This window comes from Pithys albifrons, chromosome 12 (assembly GCF_047495875.1).
Source record: "Pithys albifrons albifrons isolate INPA30051 chromosome 12, PitAlb_v1, whole genome shotgun sequence".
Taxonomy (NCBI): Eukaryota; Metazoa; Chordata; class Aves; order Passeriformes; family Thamnophilidae; genus Pithys; species Pithys albifrons.
Genome location: NC_092469.1, coordinates 13,614,343 through 13,636,283, shown reverse-complemented (window position 1 = coordinate 13,636,283; position 21,941 = coordinate 13,614,343). Strand labels below are relative to the sequence as shown.

The following is a 21,941-nucleotide window of genomic DNA, read 5'->3' as shown; positions in this document are numbered from 1 at the left end:
ATCTGCCTCTTGCTGGGATGGGGATGATAGCATGAGAGCAGATGCTGGATTCAGGCACTATTGGGGAGCATGGTGTATTTACGGTCTCCGTGAGGGTTATAATTTTAAATTATTTCTTAAAGCCAAAATAATTTAGGAGTTTTGAAAGTCATGACCTTGAGCCAGGTTTCCCTATCCAGCCCATAGCTGGGCAGGGCACGGGCACTGCAGGGAGACCCGTGAGGGTCTGGGTACTGAAATCCACACTGGGATGGGGACTGGCATCAGAGCTTACACTACGTCTGTGAGGGGATTTGCCCTCTAAACTCCCCATTTCCAACCTCCTCCCAGTGCCCCAGTGGCTGGTTTCTGTCTGAACCAGTGCATAATCCCACAATGCAGCAGCACTGATGCTCTCAGGCTGTGCTTTCCCATGTGCACAGAGAGTTGTACCTCTCTGGGTTGAGTTTTACTGCCTTGCTGCTCCTTGATTAGAGATACTTCTGGTTTACACTCAGGTGCTGGACTGCCAGAGAAGGTGTGAGTAAGGGCAAGTGTGGCAGCTTGTGGGCAGCAAGGGGTGAGGGGAGGGGACTGGAGACAGAGATGAGACACCCTTTGGCCTTCCCTGGGTGCTGACCACACAGAGGAGTTGGGACTGAGATGGTGTGTGGGTGTTGGGGACCACTGTGGCTGCCAGGGGGCAATTGCCTCTAACCTCCTGCCCCCTGCTCCCCTAAATACCCTCTGGGATATCCAGTTGCTCCCCCAGTTCTCCTGACCTCTGCAAATGCCTCACCTAGTTCCACACCTTCAATTGGCCTCCAGCTCCTCCAACTGCCCCTTGCATCCCAAACTGCCCCTCAGCTCTCCTGCCCCCTAATCCCATATTGCAGCTCCCTCAGATGCTCCACAGTATCTCCAGTTGCCCCCTCCCCATCTCCCCTGGCATTTGTGAACACTCCCCCACCTCCCCCAGTCCTGCAATCCAGTCCATCCCCAGCTCTCCTGACCTTTGCAATACTGGCCCAGTCCCCCCCACTCTGCTCCCCCAGCTGCCTCCCAGTCTCACATCCCATCTCCCCCAGCTGCCCCCAGTCCCACATCCCATTTCCCCCAGCTGCCCCCCAGTCCCAGCTCCCACAGCTCCCTAACTCCCTCCCCATCCCATCTCTCCCAGATGCCCCAAGTCCCACTCCATCTCCCCCAGCTGCCCCTCAGTCTCACCCTACACCCCCAACTGCCCCCAGTCCCACCCCACCTTCCCCCTCTCCCCCAGTCCCACCCCAGCTGCCCCAAGTCCCATCCCATCTCCCCCAGCTGCCCCCCAGTCCCACCCCATCTCCCCCAGCTGCCCCCCAGTCCCACCCCATCTCCCCCAGCTGCCCCAGTCCCACCCCATCTCCTCCAGCTGCCCCCAGTCCCACCCCATCTCCCCCAGCTGCCCCCAGTCCCACCGCACTCCCCCCTCCCTCTCGGCTGGCCCCTCCCCGCTGACGCGGCCGCGCTGCTGACGCTGACGCGGCGGTGCTGAGGCCGGTCCCGGTGCCGGCGGTTCCCGGTGTGGCTGCGGCCCCGCGGCCCGGCCCGGCCCCGCCTGTGCCGGTGTGCCCGCTCCGCTGCCGTCATGCTGGTTCCCGTGTTCACGCTGAAGCTGAACCACAAGATCCTGCCCCGCATGGTGGCGCTGGGCCGGTACGACGGGACGCACCCCTGCCTGGCGGCCGCCACGCAGGCGGGCAAGGTAACGGGGCCGGGCGGGCCGCGCCGGGCCCCGCCGGCTCCCCGGCCGAGCCGAGCCGAGCCGGGCCAGGGGCGGGCGGCCTGTGCCCCTCTGCCCCCGCCGCAGGCCCCGGCCGAGGCGCCGGAGCTGAGTGCGGGGTCGGAGCGTCTCTGTGCGGCCACAGGGAGTTTGCAAACATCAGTAGCTGTGGCCCGGCTGAGCACTGGCACAGGCTGCCCAGGGAGGCTGTGCACGTTCCTGCCCAGTGATACTCAAAAGCTGCCTGGTCTGGGCACAATCCCGAGTAACACGTTCTGGGGACCCTGTTGGGGAAGTGACTCCAGTGGTGCTTTCCAGCGTGACCCATTCAGTGAACCCAAGTTGTCAAGGAGGCCTTAACGTTTTCTAGCAGACTATTTTTTGGTTTTGTTTTTTTTTTTTCAAGCCATGTGTTTTGTCATACAGTTCTCAGTCACAGCAGTGAGGCTTGGCACTGGTACAGACCAAGCTCTGATAACGGCAGTGGTGCTGAGGTTTCTGTGGGTGATGCACAGACAGCCTTGGCAGGAACAGAGAGCATCCTGTGTGCCCTGTTTTGAGTTTGAAACATAAACATAGAGGGTTAAGTACAGTCTGAATAATAAACAAAACATAGGTTGAAGCATAAAGCCACAGAGGCACTTGGGTTGTAAATACAAACAGGGTTCATCTGTGATGCTTCCCAGCACTATTATTTTGGAGCCTTTAGGAACCACACAGGATGCAGCCTCATCCAAGGAACAGACTGCACAGCCATAAAGCAAAACCTATTGAGCATAATATCCTGAGATACTCTGACTTGGCTCCAAACAATTACAGTGACTGCATATTGGTCAGTAAGAATAAAATCTTATTTATCATATTTATCATAGGCATCTTTTTAAATTAACCATGCTCACCTGTAGATGGAGGTTACAGATAGGTACCACGTAAATTGTCCTAAATATTTGGGGCTTTTGCAAACACTTACCAGCTGGATGTAATTTGTTTAGTTTTGTTGTTGTTCTCTTTGGTTTGCTTCTTTTGCCTTACCTCCAAGACTTGTCAGTTGTCATTTTCAGAAACAAACAAAACAATGGTGTTGCAACCCCACTGGCCAGAGCAGTTTTTCCTGCCGTTTCCCTTTTTCTGGTATAGGTTAAAGAAATATTATTGTCAGCAAAACCCCCAGTCTTTTATCCTCACTTGCATTAAGTAAATGCCCTTCCCCATCACATTTATTATCCAAACAATAGTCTTCACTGTTTGTATACACAGATACATGCTTTGTGTTCATATTTATGTCCTTGTTTCCACAGGTTTTTATACACAATCCTCATGCCCGAGGGCAGAGAACAAACACAAACCGAATGGTGCAAAGTAACCAAGATTCGGACATTTCTCTTCTCAACATCAATCAAGGGATCACTTCTCTGGCTTCAGGAGTGCTGAACCCTCAGCTGGGTTATGATTGTCTTCTGGTTGGAACCCAGACTAATTTATTGGCTTATGATGTGTATAACAACTCGGATTTGTTTTATAGAGAGGCAAGTTAATTTAGCTGTCTGTCCTCTTTTTTTAGTGTCTCTATTGTTTTCTGTTTTTTTCCATTCTAGAGATTCCAAAGTTTCTACATTATGTTGTCAATTAACTGTGCTTGTCTTCTATGGTTTAATTCTATTACTGTATTCAGAACATTTTGTCTGTAGAATATCTGCAGTATTACAAAATAGAGATATGAATGTGATGTATGTCTGTATGTGTGAGAGCAAATTTTCACAGTATGTCACACATCACGTAGCAAGACAAAATTAAAGAAAATTAATAGGCATTCAGAGCTCAGCTTAACTGGTAGTGATAATGTTTGAAGCCTTGATTTGTGTACTCTGATGCCTTATTGTCTCTGTTTCTTTTTCCTTTGATGTTTCTCTGTAGGTTTCAGATGGGGCCAATGCAATAGTTCTTGGAAAGCTTGGAGATATTTCACCTCCACTTGCTATTATTGGTGGAAACTGTGCCCTGCAGGGCTTTGATCATGAAGGAAATGACCGGTTTTGGACGGTAAGGCTATGCATAATGTTTTTGATGTTATTAGAATATCCCTTCAAAGGCAGTAATTCATCTTGATTTTTTTTATATAGAGTTATACAACGTTTGGGTTTGGAAGGGGCCTTAAAGATAATTGAGTTCCAACACCCCTGCCATGGACAGGGACACTTTCCACTAGATCAGGTTGCCCAATGCCCCGTTCAGCCTGGCCTTGAACACTGCCAGGGATGGGGCAGCCACAGCTCCTCAAAGCAATAGTAAATATTAATTTAGTTGTTGTTCTGCCTTAATTTATCTCAGACCTTAAACTGTATTTTGATTGTGTGTTCAGTGCACTCAGATGTTGGTTGAACACAGACTATGTCAATTATTCTGTTGCAGTTGAGATAATAAACCCAATTCAGCTTCTGACAGGTATCAGCAGCACTGAGGACTGTCCTTCTCTTTTTAGGTTACTGGAGACAACGTTCGTTCCTTAGCCTTGTGTGACTTTGATGGTGATGGCAAAACTGAGGTTTGTAACCATTTGCACATGAACTCAGCTGTTTTTGTGGTCTTGTAGTGAAATTATGAGAAAAAAACTTCACTTATCAAGTATGACTGACTTACATTACAAGTTGAAGGGATCCCTGTGTGGGAGATGTGTCTTTTTGAGACGCTGGTCTGGCAATGACATGCAAAATGGTGAGTTGATGTATAAGGAGCAGCACTGCTGTGGTGCTCCTTGGAGTGGCTAAAACTGGTCACATCTGGGGTCTTCACAGCATTGCTGCCAAGCTCTGGTGCCTGGATTGCTGGCTGCAGTGGAGAACTTCTCTCATGTTTCTTCCCTGCACCAGGAACAATATCATGAAATCTCTGTGATCATCAGTTACAAGGCATCTCTTTCAGTGGTATTTCTTGAATATGGTTATTAATTCTTCTTTGAACTTCAGAGAAACAACATGCAGGCATCTTACATGTAAAAGTGAGCTCTTAAAAAGGTGTCCTGTGAAAAGTTTCACTTATACTTAGTAAAACCAAGAAATCTGTCTTCACATCCAGCCCTCCTGTTTCTTTATAGTGACGTGGGGAAATGAAATAGTGTTTGCTTTGCTGATTTAAAATGATAACTTGTAGCACACATCTTGCTGATAGGATGTGAGACAAGCAATAGGAAACAGCTGCCATTCTGATCATGCAGGCTGAAATTGTGAATTTGCATGGCATTCTGTGTTGGAAATGTTCTTCCATCCCAAATGAAGGATCATACTTCTAAATACGAATCTTTAAGAGTAATGGCTTAATAATGTACATCAGATGCAAGTTAAGACAAAGATAAATCATTATGCTAAAAATACTTACTTTTCTTATCTGTCTTTCAACTTTAATCATAATTACTTAAGCTTTTCTGTGTAGCTCTGGAAAAATCCTGGTTTGGAATATCCAGTAGGACTATGTAATAGTGAGATACAAAGGGATTCAATACCTTTCACATGTTTTTTCCTAACACTGAGTTGATACAGACATTTTGCTTGATTGGGATCTTCAGGAGGTGAAGCAAGTTCAAGTTTTCAAATCAATTTCTGCACAGCTCCTTGCAGTGTATTTTTTTAATGTGCTAAGAGATGGTTGTAGAAATGGAGACAGTGTATAAAAATTCAGAAACAGGGAAGTGATCTGTGGCACTAATTGTAAATGGTTTGTGCTTGTACTGCCAAGTGGGTTTGTGCTGTTTTCCTTATTTTCCTGCATGATAAAGTTTCCTTCTCAGCAGTTGGTGTAATTTGGTGCTACTTTGAGCTGAGCAGAGTTGAACGTGTTATCCAACTAACTTGCTGGACCAGTTAGCCCAGCATACATTTGCTGAGACTTTTTTATGGTTCTTTTTCATCTTAATTATGTAGGTGATTTTTAAAAGTATTTATTTATTTATCTTTATTTGCTGCTTTTGTGAGACTGCCTCTGGTTTAAAATTGAAGTTCTGAGAAAAGGCACAGAAACATCTTCCTAAATTATCACTGCTTGTCTTACCTGGTAAATAAATGACTGTGCTACCTTCATTTCCCTTCTTTCTGAGCCAGTAGAAAGATGTTTACATTTAAAACTGACTGATTTTCAAACTGCATGAATATGCTACTGTTAATCAGTAGCTAACAGAATTAATTTGTTGTCACTGCTTTCCTCAGGATTTTTAGATTACTGCAGGTTAATTTCTCCAATCTTGGCAAAGACTTGAGGGGGCAAAACTTTTGACTTGCTTTTCAAATTCCAGTCCAGTGAAATGAGAGTCATTGAGGTGGATGAAGTGAATCAAAGTAATGAAAAAAATGTTTGAGGCACCTTTAGGAAATGCAGCATCACCAATAATTATTTCAGGATTCTGTGCTTTTAGCTGGTTGCCTTTTGCTGCTGGTTACAAGTTGGTCAAGAAATCTGTTTCATAAATACATTAATTGTAAATTTTTTCAGTGGCTGCAGTAGGCTTAGCTTGGTGTGATTCAGGTTGTCGTAATTTGAAGCATCTTTGCTTTGGAACAAAAAAGGCCTTTAATATTTTTAAAAATCCGATTTTAGTATGGATTTGTATCTCTTTGCCAAGTAAAAATGTAAGGCTCATGGGTTCCAGTGGAGAAAAGTCCTGCCAGGTGTTAAACTTTGATTTATAATTGCGTTTGTCACTGATTGATGGATGACTTCATGGGCAAGGCACTGAGCAGATCCATTCCGTAGTTTCTCAATTTGCAATATAGAAGCTGAGACTTGTCATCTTTATCCATGTGCTTTTTCATGGGGCTCCTTTTCAGTTTACAACTTCTACCTGCTCAACAAAGAAACAGGAAAAGAACTAAAATGTAAGAAACTGTAAGGAATGAGGATGCAGAAGACCCACTTCAGTGCCTATTTGTATAATGATTTACATCAAGGCAAAACCCATTTCACTCATGCTTTTTGCAGTAGTGGCAGCCACCACTTAGATTGGAGGAGCAGGGGCAGTTTGATACTTGGATTCATTGGTTTGGGTTTTTTTTGTTTTTTTTTTTTTTAATGAGGGATGTTTAGTGCTAAGCAATTCTTTTTTTTTCCCCCAGAGTTTTGCTCTCAGGCGTAACCAGGAGATGCTGTTTCTCTGAGCCCAGTAGTAAAGTCAGAACTGAGCTGCAGGTCTCCTTGCTCCAGCACAGGCAATGCAGTGATTTTGATGTGTATAATTGCAGTTATAACACTGAATCTTCTACAGTAAGAAAAGAGCAGAGCTCTGATGTTTCAAAGTGTCTTTTCTCATTCCTACTCTAGGTATTTCACTATGCTTTTGTAGAGACTGGCTTGACAAAAAATGAATAACTAATACTTGATCAACAGGAGACTTCTGAAATCGTGTCTTGACAGAGGGTACCTTTTGTTTTACTGGCAACTTTTCAAACAGCTGTTAAAACTTCTTTATTACTGGATTTGGAGTATTTGTTTTTCTTCTGGATCCTTGTGTATATTCTTTTTATTTCCTTAGCTTGAATAACTATTTTTAAGATACACTTCTTTTTTCCAGCTTCTTGTTGGCTCTGAAGATTTTGATATCCGGGTGTTTAAAGAAGATGAGATTGTGGCAGAGATGTCAGAGACAGAGGTAAATTACTTCTAGCTAATGTTTATTATAGTTGCTGATGGAGCTGAAAGTGTTTTGTACTCTAAAGCTTTTCTGATTCAGATTTATTGTGCAGTTAATTAGTTAATTATTTGGCACAGTATCTATTCTGCTAAAACTGCAAAAGTTAGAGTTTGATAATGTCTTTCTTTATGCAGGATTTTTTTTGCTTTGTTTATTTACAAACCCCTGACCCAGCTGAGAAAAGTGACTGTTGCTTGGCTGAAAGCCAGGGATACATCCAAGGGTGATTAAGGTTACTGGATTGTGAATGAAGCTCTTAGTGCCCTCTGAGCAGAAGAATGTCTTCTACACATCTCCTCAAAGCCATCAACACAATCATAATGATGTAACTTGTCCCTGTGTGTTTCCAGACAGTGGATGGCAAGGTAGAAGAGGGATGTGCAGGCAGAATTGAAAGTGACAACTGGAGTTATGCACTGGCTGTATAAGAAGGGCTTTGGTGACTAAAGTAAGGTATGGGATAGATGGGTTTACAGGGGGATAAATAAAAGATGTAGGAGATGCTCTTTAGCTTAAGAACTGATACAAGATCCTCAAGATTTTGGTTTCTTGGAAGGGAGTAAAACAGCCTTATCACAGCATTTAGGAGTGTTCTCAGTCTTCTCCTGGCCCTTCTGGACCCAGGGTAGAGTAAGGACATGTTACAGGCCTTTGTGCTTAAAGATCTGAGGTCTCCCCACTGCCCAGGTTGGGACTCAAAGGCTTAGCTATTAAACCACTTACGAAGAGCTATAAAAGACAAATCCACTGTTCTAGTAAAGGAGGCTGGTGCTGTTACTGGAATTAGAACAGGGCCTGTAACACAACCTGCTGTGTGTGCAGTGGCCAGTCTAGTCACGTAGTGATTTCTAGTTAAAGCGAAGCTAAAGGTTCATCTCTCTCATGTCTGATTTATTTCCAGATCCATAGTAGAATTGTTTTAAATTCACACCTGCAGAGTCTTAGGAGGCTTGTTACAATCCTACTGTTCCAATTTAAAAAGACACAGCTACACCTAAACCTCTAATTTTTAGGAGAGTAAATTCAGGGAACAACGGCTTTATACCTTGTACTTGGTTTGGAAGTTTTGAATAGTTTATATTTTCTTTGTTTAATCACTTACTCTGGTGAAACTGAAGCTGTAGACTGTTGTGACTCATATAAATGGACAATCAGGTGTAGGTTTAGGGAGTGTTACCTTTGAGTTTCTCACTTTTGCTGGAATCTTTTGTCCTTGCTGGATGCTTGTAATTTAGAGGGTTTTGATACTTAGGAAGGACTTTGGAGAAGATTGTGTGAGGAAAGGATAAAGGGTTTGGAGACCATGTTTTATGTAAAATCCCAAGAAGCACAGTCAGCTGAGTTTAAATAAGAAGTTGAAGAATATAATTGAATGAAGTCTCCTGTGCTACTTTGTACAGAAGACCAGACAGATGATTGCAATTGTTCCTCCTGACATTAAAATCTCTAGTCGTAGTGTGTGGAAAAACCTGCATTTCCAAGCACTGAGAACCTTAGCTCAATGAAGAATGGGTCTTAATAGGAGTGAGAAACAGACGGAGTTATGACTCTCAGGTCTTTCCCCAGAGCTGTTACTTATTCGGGTAATATCTAGCCTGGTGTTCCAGTGGTGTTCCAGAGAAGTCCAACTGTGAGAGCTGTTAATTTTTATCTTATTAATCTTGGGTGAAGATTTTCTACCAATAATTTCTGGGCTTTCCTAACCCAGGCAAAGTTGAACCTTTGACATCCTCAGCACCTGAAGCTTAAGTGTTGTTGTGTGTTTGGACTAGTTTTTCAGTGATAGTGTGTTAGCACTGATGACCACAGGAATCCTATGAGCAGTTGTGTTGCTGCTTGTGGTCGGAAATACTTGGGCAAAGTACACAGTTTGAGGGCAATTCTGCAATCCTTGCTAAAGTGTGTCCTAACACTGGCAGTGCAGGTTGTATGAGGAAATCCTGCAAGGCCTTTGGTGATTTCAAACTGATTTTAAAAAGTATTTTTTTCAGTACTCAGTGCTTCTTACAACAGACTTATTTACCATTTAAGTACTGTAGAGTTCATATGGTAGATCATATAGCCTATTCCCTGCTACTTGAAGTTGCAGAAGTTTTCACTCCTATATGCTCTCTCTCCCTCCTTTCCCCACAAGACCATCACTGCACTCAGCCCCATGTATGGCAGTCGGTTTGGCTATGCTCTTGCTAATGGGACCGTCGGAGTGTATGACAAGACATCCCGTTACTGGAGGATTAAGGTTAGTCCAGCACTGGAATATCTTCACTGAAAGCTTGAAGGCTGCTTGGAGACTTGGTACCTCATCTCAGGTCATTCTGATGTTATCCTGACTCTTTAGATGAGCAGAGAATCCAATGTAATTTTGTTCTTACGAAATCTACCTATTTTTATAGGTATGTGCTAAATAAATACTGTGTCAGTTCTTTTTGGGCTGTTGGTGATGGTTTAAACAACATGGATACAACCACACACCTAGGGATGCTTCAGCTTCACAGAGTTGTTTAAGTAACAGGGAAAGCTGAGTTCATGTTAGATAATGCTTCTGTCTGTATTGTTGAATCAATAAACTGTTTTTCAGAGACTGTAATCTTGCATTGTCTGTGTTCAAAGTTAATTTTTCTCATCAATAGCAATTTGCTGCTCCAGCAAATCAATTTGGCAGGATCCTTTCCTGATGCTCATTTTAATATTCTTAATATGACACAGATTAGAACAGTATATTTAATAGTAATAGGAAGATACCTTATGAGGTGGTAGGAGGAGGCTCATGGCTGTCCTCAGTGGTCTCATTTTATGATACTGTTGAAGACCAGATTTTTTTTTTCTAGAGGATTTGCCTTTTTATTCTTTGTTTTTGTGAGTTTAATCATCTGCTTGGATGGAAATATATTTAAAGGAACAATCAGATCCTTTGAAAGTAGCGAACTGGATTTGTAATGCAGGGCCTAGGCTAAGATTTCACACCTCTGTGTGTGACCTTAGATAGTGATGCTCAAACTTCCTGTTGAGAGACAATAGTGTATTTTTTCTGAAATCTCTGTAGCCTCATAGTCCAGTGTTTTCCATGTGTCAAGCATGTGCAATTCAGATAACATACCCAAGCTTAATTTGTTCTTTCTGTCCTCAGTCAAAAAACCAGGCGATGAGCATACACGCATTTGACCTGAACTCTGATGGAGTGCCAGAGTTGATCACTGGCTGGTCCAATGGGAAGGTGAGTTTATACAGAGGGGAAACGAGGAGCTGTAGATATGGAAACTGTGTTTGATCAATGCTGTTAAATTACCTGAGGAACAGCAATCCATAAAATGAAAAAGACTTGAAAACTGAGTGGTGAAAATCTAGTACAATAAACCTGGTTTGGCTGGTGAGCCCTGTGCCAAGTGCAAGATCAGAGAAAAGCTGCTTCCTCTGCTTAGCTCAGAGTCAATTGCAAAGGTGTGGCAAGTTGTTTCTATGGCAGCAGAGATCATATGCCACATCCTAAAGCTCCTGAGTCTCTCTTTTCAGGTGTGTCTTGAGGACACGCTAATAATCCTCTGCAATGTTTCCTGAACGTTCCCAAACTACAGGGAGACAAAGCAGTTATGTAACAGCAGAGCAGCGTCACTCTCGACTGTGGCAGGATTAGTAAAGCATTATTTAATTTCATGTAAAGGCATTCTATACAGCTCAGACATAGTCTTTTAAACCTGTTTCTTGGTATTCCCCTTTGCCAGGAATGACTCTTGTAACTGCCACATCTCTCCTGTTTGCAGTTTGCCAGGTTTTTCTGTAAAGCTATGCTTTTTTCTTCACACCTCTCATTACTCTCATTAGCTTGGGGGAATTTAATAACTTCATATCAAGCTGGCAGTCTGGAGCCCAGATATGTTGTAACTTATGTTGGATTAGGTGTATAACTTAAAGGGAGAACCTTTCCTTGCTTTACTCCTGTTTTTTTCCACTGGCAGCTTGTTGGTCTGAAACAGTTCACAGATCCTAGAAAGAGTAGTGCCGAAACCTGTGCTTTGGAAAACACACAGTGCTCAGAACTGAGCCCTCCTCACCCTTTTTCTGCAGTGAAAGATAATTGAAGGTTGTGGTATTTGTGTATAAAAATAATTCACCACACAAGGGCTGCAACTGAGAGGAGAGGTTGTAAATACTGCATTATTCCTGGTTTAGTCCCATCGTTGCTGCATTTGTATGTACATAACCTGCCCAGTGCAGACTTGCAGTCCCCTTTATTTCCTTCCTTGTGTGTAACATGGGGAAGCGTCTCTGAAGAGCAGTTCTTTCTAGCTGAGTCTGCCTAGAGGTTGTTTCTTGATGGTATTTTTTTTCATGTGTGTTCAGATCAGCAGAGCTGCAACTTCAGCTGCAGTTCTATGAGTGGGGCTAGCTTTCAGTTAACAGCTCAGACTATGGCATGACACCTATTTTGGAGTTGGCTTCTCTTTTCATGCTGAGGTTTGGAACTCCTTGTTGTTCCAGGTTGATGCACGCAGTGACCGGACTGGGGAGGTCATCTTTAAGGACAACTTTGCTTCCTCAATTGCAGGAGTGGTGGAGGGGGATTACAGAATGGATGGGAGCACCCAGTTAATCTGCTGTTCAGTTGATGGTGAAGGTAAGAACAGTGTTGAGGATATTAATTTAATGCACAATAGTATCAGGCACATCCATCATCTCTGATTAACTAAACATTGTTTTGCTTTCAACACTCTGTGTGCCAAATTCCCTTTGCTTTATGTGAAGTTAAGGGAATTTTGAGCGACACCATCTGCAAATAAGGTTTTGAATATTGCCTTCTCTGTGAGAATCAGTGTGTATTTCATTATGATCCAAGAAGCCATCAAAATTCATTTGTCTAATGGAAAAAGCCCCATCCTAATGCAAAGATAATGATATTCAGTACAGATTCTGGTTCTTCAGGCTACATTATAATAGATGAATGTATAGGAAATCTTTTTTTATTATTAGCTGCTTTACAGTGGGTAAAGGTGTTTAGAGAGCTAAGAGTGTGTGTGTGTTTTGGTTTTCTGCAGACACATTTTTATATTAGAAATTTTAGATGTTAACAATGCTTTGCTTCCTGGAAAATGCTCTCCAGTCTCTCCTGAGGAGGGAATTTATCCCACCATGCATTCTAAAAGTCAGACCTGGTTACTGTGAGTGGAGACAAATATGATCACAGATTATTTAAATAAGGTCAGCATGAATTTACAGGAATGGCTTCAGGAAAGACAGTGGTGTGATTATCCGACTGCTTGGCGTCGGTGGCCTGAGACAAGCAGGTCTGGCACAACCCATTTGAAATAAAAGCCTGTCCTTGTTAAATAGCACAGTGTTTTGCTGTTTGTCTTAATCACAGGCTGTAGGGATTTGCTGCACTTGGGCTTCAGCATATAAACCTTTTTCCCAAGCTTACAGAAAGGGTGCATTGTACACAGTTCAGAAGAACCTTGTCCTTGCAGAGCTATGTGGGTTTATGTCACTGTCCAACACCATCCTTTTCTGATGGGTCCATCATAAACAAGTCTTGGCATGGTGGGGATTCCTTTAGGCCTTACTAGTTAGTGCGGCTGGGGTTATACAGACCATGTCATTAGACTTCTGTTTGGGACCAGCATCCTTTCACATGAGGTGGTGTTCTGTCACTGCAGTGTGTTTTCTCTCTTGCACTCATTTTAAATGAAATAATAAAGTGGGTCATTTCATCAGTGTGCAAGCCAAATGCTTTCCAAGTTCCATGCAACCTTCTATGGGGCAGAGTCAAACACAGACAGCAGCATTTTCTTCACAGGTATAAGAGATTTGTTGCTGACTCTAATTGTCAGCTGCAATCAGAGCACACAGCCCTGGAGCAAAGTGGAAGTTTAGAGCAAGTGTCTTTGTCTCCTCATCTGTTGAAGTCCTCTGTCTCCATAGACAGAGATTTCCATAACTCAGTGCTCCACTGGACTACTGGGAAACAGGTCCTACCCCTTGAAGTGAAGCATCCCTTGATTTGGGGAAAAACTACTGTGGGTAAATCTTGTTTACTGGCTGATTGACAGTGACTTACAGTCACTTCCAGACAGCAAAACTCCTCTGACCAGCTCTAGAAATCCAGGTACACATTTTACTAATTTTACATAATTGCAAACTTGCCTAAGCACCTGAAAGAATGATTGTAGTGGGAATCCTCTTGTAAAAGGACTGGGTGCTGCACTTATCTGGCCAGGCGAGTACAGCAGCTTAAAGGCAGGTTGGAAATTCACTTTTTTTTTTTTAAATGTATATTTCTCTTGTCCTGATCATCAAGAAAGTCAGTGCCTCTGTGGGTCTAAATCAATGATTAGGTTTTCAGCTGAATAGTAACAACTGAAAAACAGAATTAGTGTCTCTTGCAGAGGTGATAGAAGGTAGTCTTGTTACAGAAAGTTTTGGGGAGGCTGTGAAAGGCTTTGCTGACATTGGCTGTGTTTTGTTTCTGTACAGTCCGGGGCTATCTACCAGGAGGGGAGGAGATGAAAGGAAACCTAATGGATACAAGTGCTGAGCAGGATCTGATCCGAGAACTTAGTCAAAAGAAACAAAATCTGCTGCTGGAATTAAGAAATTATGAGGAAAATGCAAAGGTACTATTTAATAATGTGTAAGGCCAAAACACACCTTCCCACTGGTATAAATCCACAGTACTCTGAGAAGTGGTTGTGGGGCAGTCCAGACAAGTCAGAGCTGTAACCTGTCAGGGTGCAGCAAGATTGTTTGCTGGGGGTTCCTGCTTCTGCATTTGGCTTGTTCCTTGTGCAAGTTCAGAACTTGCTTTGTGTATTTTAATAAATAACACTTTCCTTGCTCCTTCCTCTTGCCAGAGCAGTTGTGTTTGGAGCTGGATCCCCCTCAGCCCTGTGCTTTGGCTTATGACTGCAAATTGTAATTTTCAATGTGTAAGCCAACTTGGGAGTCAGAGAGGATTGTGTGAGAGGATCAAGTCACTGGGTGAGGGGTGGGAGCACTGCTAGGGTATTGGAAATGCACTTGTGTCTTGATGGTGAATGTGCAGAAATGGAGAGTTTCAAAAATAGTCTGAGGAAAGAGCAAACTCCTGTTTGAACAGCAAACGACCACCACAGAAAAAGCTTGAAATTCTATAAGCTTGTCCTTAAAGTTGATACTTATTAAGTGCTTTTCTGAGGAAAGGTCTGAATACAGAGCTGAGCTCCATCAGTTATAAAGCACCCAAAGAAATTGTATCCATAGGTCTGTGCCTAAGCCAACTGCCACTCATAGTTATGTGAAGTGCCTGGGAATTGCTGTAATGCAACCTTCTTCTGCAAGGAAAGAGAACTTAACATGTATGTGTTACAGGTTTCTTGACTGGAAATCTTGAAATCCTGTTACTGAAGGGTGTGTGTTTTGCAACAGGCTGAATTGAACACTCAGTTGAAGGAAGCTGATGGGCAGAGAGGTGTGATTCCAGCAAACACCCAACTCCAGACAGCCCTCTCAGTTAATCTGGGCTCTGACAGCCAGTCTGCTCATGTGGAGCTGTGTATTTCCACCACAAATGGTGAGTGGTAACCTGCAACCGTTGACATTCATTTAATGTAAATTCATGCAAATGTTTAGTTATATTTAGCTCATGATTTGCATGTCTCCCCTTTGTTGTCTATAATGTCCCCTTTGTGGTTTATTTGCTTTCACAGTGTTTTGAATCAAGCTGTGTTCCTTTGTTTGGTCTCAGGAAAGAGGAGTTTGATGGAATTTGTTTCTTGTTATGTGTTATTTTCTGAGGCAATTAACATTTAGCTCACATAAAACCAGTGCTGGCGATCCCTGCAGCACTCCTTGTGCTGACTGTAAACATTAACCTACAGCTGCCTTCTGAGGGTGTTGTGTGAATGCAGCTGGACCTCAGCTGGCTTTATGTGCACAGCTGGAAGTACCCCAAGACTGCAAATCACCACCAAGCATGCCGAGGATGCCTCAGGTGTAGATGTGGTAGTCCTGGTCATCTGGGATATTTAACAGTTCAGAGGAGGGGGTGTAAATAGTTGACCATGCCTAATTCTGAAAGCAGTGGTGGTTTGTTGCCAGAGGACAACTTTTAATTTAGGAACTGCTTTTCTTCCTGTTGCTAAGACACAATCATCCGTGCTGTGCTGATCTTTGCTGAGGGCATATTTGAAGGAGAGAGCCATGTGGTACACCCCAGCCTCCAGAACCTCTCAGGCTGTGTTCGTGTTCCTCTTACTCCACCCAAAGATGTCCCTGTGGATTTGCACATCAAAGCCTTTGTGGGATACCGGAACAGGTGAGCTGTGATCTCTGCTGGTCTCCAGGGCTAACTGTGTGACCAGGAAACAGCAGTGATGTGGCTTCATGCTTGTCCCATGTGAAATGCACCGTTAGTTCCTGGGTGCCCCACTTGTCTGTGTTACTGGAGGGAGAGCCAGAATGCTTTCTTAAATAAACTGGTGCACCTGTGATATTGAGACTTCACCACATAAAGTCTAAATGCCTTGGAATCACTGGGTTCTATTAAGTTCTGGTTCTGCCTGTAGGGAAGGAGTGCACATTTCTGGTCTGGGACATGCTGCACTGTGAGTCTGTGGAGAGGGAATCGAGAGAGGCAGAGGCTGTATCCTGTCTGTCTTGTATCATGTCTCCCTAAGGGGCTACCTCTCCAGGCCCTGAATGGTGGCTGCTCTGGAGAGAGTACTTGAGCAAGCCTGGAGACACAGCTATGTCTTTCAAGCTATAAAGTAACCCTGAACCCATTTGGCTTCTGGGCAAATAGGAAGTAACACATGCTTGATTTCAAGACAACGTTTTTGCAGTCTCCCATAGAAATATCTCTCCATAGAAAACAAAATGTCTCTTCATACACCCTTGAAAGCAACATTCTCCTTGCTCACATCTGCCAGAACTGCTGGGGCCCCAGGAGGCAGCATCCTTTCCCCGCACAGGGAGGCGTATTCTGAGAGCAAACCACCTACTGCAGAAAGAATGTGGGGACTGAATTCACTTTTTGTTTCCTCTGTCTTTATTTTGCTGTTAATAAGACTTCACTGAACTTGTAAAGAAAATATCCAGTCATGTAGTAAAATTGTAAATGTGTTAGTCTAGAGAGTGTGTTTCAGTGGAAGGATTATCAAAAATGTCAGCAGTGAAGGGGAGTCAAAGAACTTCATGATATGATAAGGCTGGAATTTTCAAGTTCTGGTGTTTCTTCCTGGGAAGCAGTAAGCAGCTGATTATGTAGCTGCAAGCTGCTGATACCAGTATCCACCTAAAAAAGAACCAGGAATCCATTGCAATAGGTGAATGAATCCCTGCTATGTTAGTAATGGTTTCTGTTTTCCGTTTGGATTGCTTCCAGCATGCAGTTCCATGTATTTGAGTTGACACGACAGCTTCCCCGCTTTTCCATGTACGCACTGAGCAGCCCAGACTCCGCCACGGAGCCCCTGAGCTTTGTTAACTGTACCACGAATGAGAGGCCACAAAGGGTGAGTTTCTGCTCAGCTTCCTATTTTGCAGTCCTTCATAGGTGGAGGGTTTGCAACCAGCCTGTGATTTCCAATAGCAAAGCAAAAGTTATTTGGTGAACTGCACTGCTGGCCTTTGGAGTCTGTGTGTGGTAACTTGGTGCAGCTTTTTCTTTCCGTCTTTAAAAGATGCCTCAGTTGAGGCATTGCCAGCACCAGGAATTCTTGTAGGAACTAAAGGCCTGAAATCATGAGGTGTTTCGGATGTTATCTTGTTTGCTGTGTGCCAGCTGCTGGAATGCCAAGGGCAGGAGCTCAGTAGTGAGTGTTGGTTATGTAAATAAGCAGGGAATAGGAAGAAGGCAGCACAGTGCCCAGGTAATGGCTCTGTTTCAGAACAGATGAGCAGCTTTGGTTCCTAAAGATCTGATTTGTGGGATGGCAGTAATTAAAGTGGGTCATTTCCCTCACCGTAGGGCTCTGCCATATTTCCATGACCTTCACTGCATTGAATGACTAGGACAAAAACCAAGATGAAGCAAAATTTTTAACTCCCTGCAGTTAGAACAAAGCCTTGCTTTCCAGCTTTCTCTGGTCTCCAGGCTTGGGTTTATGTTTTGATCTTGGGCTGTGGTCTCTGATTGTTGGATTTGACTCCTCTAGGAATAATATTCAGCTTTGATGCAGGGATTCAACTGTCTTCATTCTAACAAGTTCATGGTTAGGGGATGAAATTTAGTAAATGAATTTTCCATGATGTCCTGGTGCACATCACGTGCAGGGACATTATGTGGTTCCCCAGGCTTTACACACAGTGGGTGGCTGATGCTCCTAATTTTATTTTTGCAAGATCGTTATGTGGCTGAATCAGAGCTTCTTGCTGCCAGAGGATGCAGAGTTTCAGAGTGCTCCCTTTCAGGTTTGCTTCACTTCCCTTCGTAATGCAGGTCAGCTTTGCATCAAAATCAAGCCTGGTGGAGAGGTGAGTACCTTCATGGACAAGGGGAAACACCCTTTTAATTACACTCCAGTGAAACTGAAGGATGGTGCCAGTATGAGGCAGTCAAAATGAAGGACAAGTGAATGGGCAGAGAGAGGACTCATGTTAATAGGGATGCTTTTGGAAACTTTAGTGTCTCTTTACTGTTAGTGGGTAAAATTGCAGGGCCTGTTAGTGAAGTAAACTTCTTAGCCTGCAGATCTGTAGGAAGGAGGGTGTTTGTTTCCTCACAGAGTAGTTTCAGGTCCCCATAATGTGAGGCACAAAGGTTGTCTGTAACTTCTGCACTGGTCCTGTGTGTACAGATGCCTCTCTATCCCAAGCCTGAATAAATTCCCCTTTGAAATCAATGTCTCCTTGTCTACTGAAAGCTGCAGAGCTTGGCCACGCAACAGTGTTGCCTCTTGGTTAAAGGACCTGTTTTGCGATGCTGGGCAGTGTTCTGGAGTGGAACGGTGCTGAAGTGCTCTCTCTCCTTTCTGACAGATTTCCATCAACACAGATGACATTGATCTAGCTGGTGACATTGTCCAGTCCCTGGCCTCCTTCCTGGCCATTGAAGATTTGCAGGTGGAAGCAGATTTTCCTGCGTACTTTGAGGAGCTGCGGAAAGTGTTGGTGAAGGTGAGGAAGCATCAGGCATTTCTAAGTTGGCACATAAACAGTCAGTGGGGGCATTTTATAAGAGGATCTCTAAATTGCTTTATCATCTTTGTGGAAACCAGCTTACAGTGGCTTGCTGTATATTCTATGGGACACCCTCAACTCTCGGACTATTCTTTGTTCTGTAGAACAGGCCCTTGGACCCCAGATGTTTGTTGTTTTCAATAATGTAAATTTATTTTTTGAGGGCCTGAGCTGTGGGTTTGAGTCAGAGCATAAGGTGTGTATTTGAGCCTGCTCACCCCCTTCTAAGGCTCAAGGTACTGCTCTGGCAGCTGAGGGTGAGGGAAAGGACAGTGGTCTCAGGGATGCTGGTAGGTCAAGTTGTGGCATTATTTCGTATTTCACTGGACCAAAGTTTAGCCTGAACAACTACCTGTGTGCCCAGGGTGCTAAGGACCCTTCTCACGACTTGTTTGCCTTGGACAGGTGGATGAACACCACTCAGTGAATCAGAGGCTCACTGCCGACATGGCTGAACACTCCAACCTGATCCGCAGCATGCTGGTTCAGGCGGAAGATGCACGGCTCCTGGGAGACATGTGAGCAATGGCTGCTTAGCCTGTGTGGCTTGGGTTTGGAATGAACAGTCTTTGCTTTCCAGACAGAAACGAGTGTAAAAAACCACTGGTGTGATACAGGAGTTGTCTAGTTACAACTTGTGATGTAGAATTGTACCTTTGCTGGTCCCACTATGAGCTGTCTTTGAACCTTGTCTTGTTCTTTGGGTGCAGAACCAGTCAGGGGAAGGCAAGAGGGCAAGGGTAGGGGCTTAGTGTAGAGCAGGTGAGGGGGGGTGTGAATCTGCTTCAAGATGGTGAGATGTTAGAAAAGATACATTAAGTGAAGAAGGCAGAAAAAGCTGTCTATGGTGTATGAACTTTAGAGAACACCAAGAGAAAAATGTTAGGTGTCAGTCTTTTCACTCACATTTTCTGTGGTCTGTTAATGTCTGAGCTTTACTGGGAAAGGGTCTGAGCTACTGCAGGGCGGTGGTACTTTCACTGGGGAAAGTGGCATCTCCACTTGGGCTTGCTGGATAAAATAACTGCAACAATAGACCATTTTTTAAAAAAAAGTAAAACAATGAGTGTAACCAGCATGTTTAGACAAGTCTGTTGTCTTGTAGCTGGCAGACTGTGGTAGCCATCCCAACCACGTACCACTCCACTTTTATTCTGACAAACCAGGAATGACTTTCTTGTCGCCAGAGAGGCAAATAACTGGACTGATTGTTCCCCCAGGAAAAATATGAAGACACGGTACATGGAGCTGTATGATCTGAACAGAGACTTAATAAATCAATACAAAATTCGTTGCAACAATCACACAGAGCTGTTGAATAACCTGAAGGCTGTGAATCAGGCGATCCAAAGGGCTGGGCGGTTACGTGGTAAGTCTGTGTTTTTGGAGGGAAGGAGGAGTCTCAGACCTCGGTGAGGCAGATAAGATGTGTCCCAGAGGTCACCTGGGTTGGGTAAGTGACTTGGGGCTTTTTGGCCTGAAAGATAATTGGTAGAAGTAATCTTTAGTTTTTCAGTTATTGCCAATTTCCTGTGACAGTCAACTGTGAGTATCCAATATAATCTGGGATCACAATTTAGAAAAAAGTTTGAAGAAATTTCCAGCTTTCTGAATGATACAGAAATTGCTAGTTTTGTTGAACATAAATTCTAAAAATGTAAGTAGTATTTCAACTCTTAGTTTATAATTATGCTTTAAAAAACAACTACCAATTTAAGCAGGGCTCTTTCATGTATTATTAATCCTGTGGGTCTTTGGGGAAGGAAGTACTTTTTTGTCTATAGCATTCCTCTTCCAATCAGTGCTTTAAGCTGTCCTAAAAGAGAGCTACAGATGATTCTTCTTTCAAGAAATTATTTTATTTATGTATTAGAAAAGGGCGTGTTTCACCATGTGTTAAAAAAATACCTGAAAAAAACTCCCAAGTTTTTAGACTGGATCAATAAGCATTTTGTCCAGTTTCTTACTCAGTAACTGAAATGTTTTTTTCTTTCTTTCTTTTCTCTTTGCAGTTGGCAAACCTAAAACACAAGTGATAAGTGCTTGTCGGGATGCAATAAGAAGCAACAACTTCAACACACTGTTCAGGATAATGCGTGTGGGAACAGCCTCTTCTTAAGGAGTGGAGCAGCAGCTGCACAGAGGTCGTGTTTCCAGGCAGCAGGCAGATAACTCAGGCAGTTAATTCAGTCTCCTACTCCACTGTAGGGTGAAGTAATTGCAAAGGTAGCACTGTAGTTAAGCTGTCAGCTGAGAAATATGCAGGCCAAAGCTTCATAGAGAGAGCATCAGAGATAAAGTGCAGATGTGGTATTTATGCAAGACAGAAGTATAATGTTTGAACAGTTATTTTTCTTACAGTAACTTATTTATGTATTTGAATATATTTTGTAGTTAAGGTACCGACCTTTTCCATTAAAACAGAGACTGACTTGACTGTTTTGGTTCTGATTTAGTTGAGGAGATGCGTAGTGTTAAGTTTATTTGCTGAAAAGTCCAACTTCTCTGGCTTTTGCTGCAGTGTCTCTGTGTGCTTGAAGTCCCTGTGCTGGAGACTCCCAGGTTTCATTGCAGGGACACGTGGCTCTTTAGGTAAACTGCAGCACCAAAGGAATAATGTCTCTGTGCTGGCTTTTAAGCCAGATCTTTGACAACCATCCAGTTCCATGGTCTGCACAGGTAGGAAGTGGTCTGTTTCATATCCCTCTGACACTTGCCCACACCTGGAATGCAGGAAGTTTTGCTTCCAGCTGCTGGTTCCATGCTATGGCTGGAAAAAGTGCAGGTACTGAGGTGGGTAAGGGTGCATTTCAGGAACAACAAAAACAAACTACACCCCCAAACTTGGTGCATACTCACAAAGAGTTGGCAGTGCCTAATGGGATCAAAAGAAGAAGGTACTGAAAAATCATTTGGCTCCTGGCTCAAACCCATTTAATTGTGGAATCTCTTTGAATTGGATTAAAATATTACAGTAAGGCTCTGTCTCAGATCTAAAGATATTTTTGAATCTTTGACAATGCAAATTTCTTTTAGAAGCTAAAAATATCCAGCACAAGATGGATGAAGAGCCCTGGTGCTCCTTGTTCCTGTGCTGTGCATCACACCTGCTGCTGTGTGGATCAGGGCTTATGACCTGGGTGGGGAGGAGTTGGCCTGTCTTGTTGAAACAAAGTTCTGTGTTGCTTCTTCTTCCTTCAGAAGGATTTGTGTCCTGTAGCTGGTCTGTCTATTATGAGCCACTACTAAATTAAAAATAGCAACCCACCATTTTTTAGAAGCAACTGGTATGTGACCAGTTGAATGGGGAATGCAATTCTTTAAATGTGCTCTAACCCCCAGAACTCCCCTTTACCACTGATTCAGCCCCTTCCATAC

The 21,941-nt window shown here is 43.5% G+C and overlaps 1 protein-coding gene across 1 annotated transcript; it reads left to right on the top strand.

Moving 5' to 3' along the window:
- Positions 1 to 1,490: 1,490 nt before the first annotated feature.
- BBS2 (Bardet-Biedl syndrome 2) lies at positions 1,491 to 20,999 on the top strand. Its single transcript, XM_071567675.1, has 17 exons — positions 1,491 to 1,723; positions 3,040 to 3,267; positions 3,656 to 3,781; positions 4,221 to 4,283; positions 7,296 to 7,373; positions 9,550 to 9,654; positions 10,543 to 10,629; positions 11,892 to 12,027; positions 13,881 to 14,020; positions 14,811 to 14,955; positions 15,528 to 15,699; positions 16,768 to 16,897; positions 17,727 to 17,858; positions 18,363 to 18,500; positions 18,969 to 19,081; positions 19,784 to 19,932; positions 20,576 to 20,999. The coding sequence occupies exons 1-17, from the start codon at positions 1,607 to 1,609 to the stop codon at positions 20,680 to 20,682; spliced, it is 2,166 nt and encodes a 721-aa protein (XP_071423776.1). The 5' UTR covers positions 1,491 to 1,606; the 3' UTR covers positions 20,683 to 20,999.
- Positions 21,000 to 21,941: the final 942 nt, after the last annotated feature.

What these genes read in the sequence shown, in the direction of transcription:
- BBS2 (XM_071567675.1), top strand. Translation starts at nt 1,607, where the DNA reads ATGCTGGTTCCCGTGTTCACGCTGAAGCTGAACCACAAGATCCTGCCC. An exon ending in ATTATGAGGAAAATGCAAAG is followed by an intron (nt 14,021 to 14,810) that starts GTACTATTTAAT and finishes GTTTTGCAACAG; the next exon opens with GCTGAATTGAACACTCAGTT. An exon ending in GTGTATTTCCACCACAAATG is followed by an intron (nt 14,956 to 15,527) that starts GTGAGTGGTAAC and finishes CCTGTTGCTAAG; the next exon opens with ACACAATCATCCGTGCTGTG.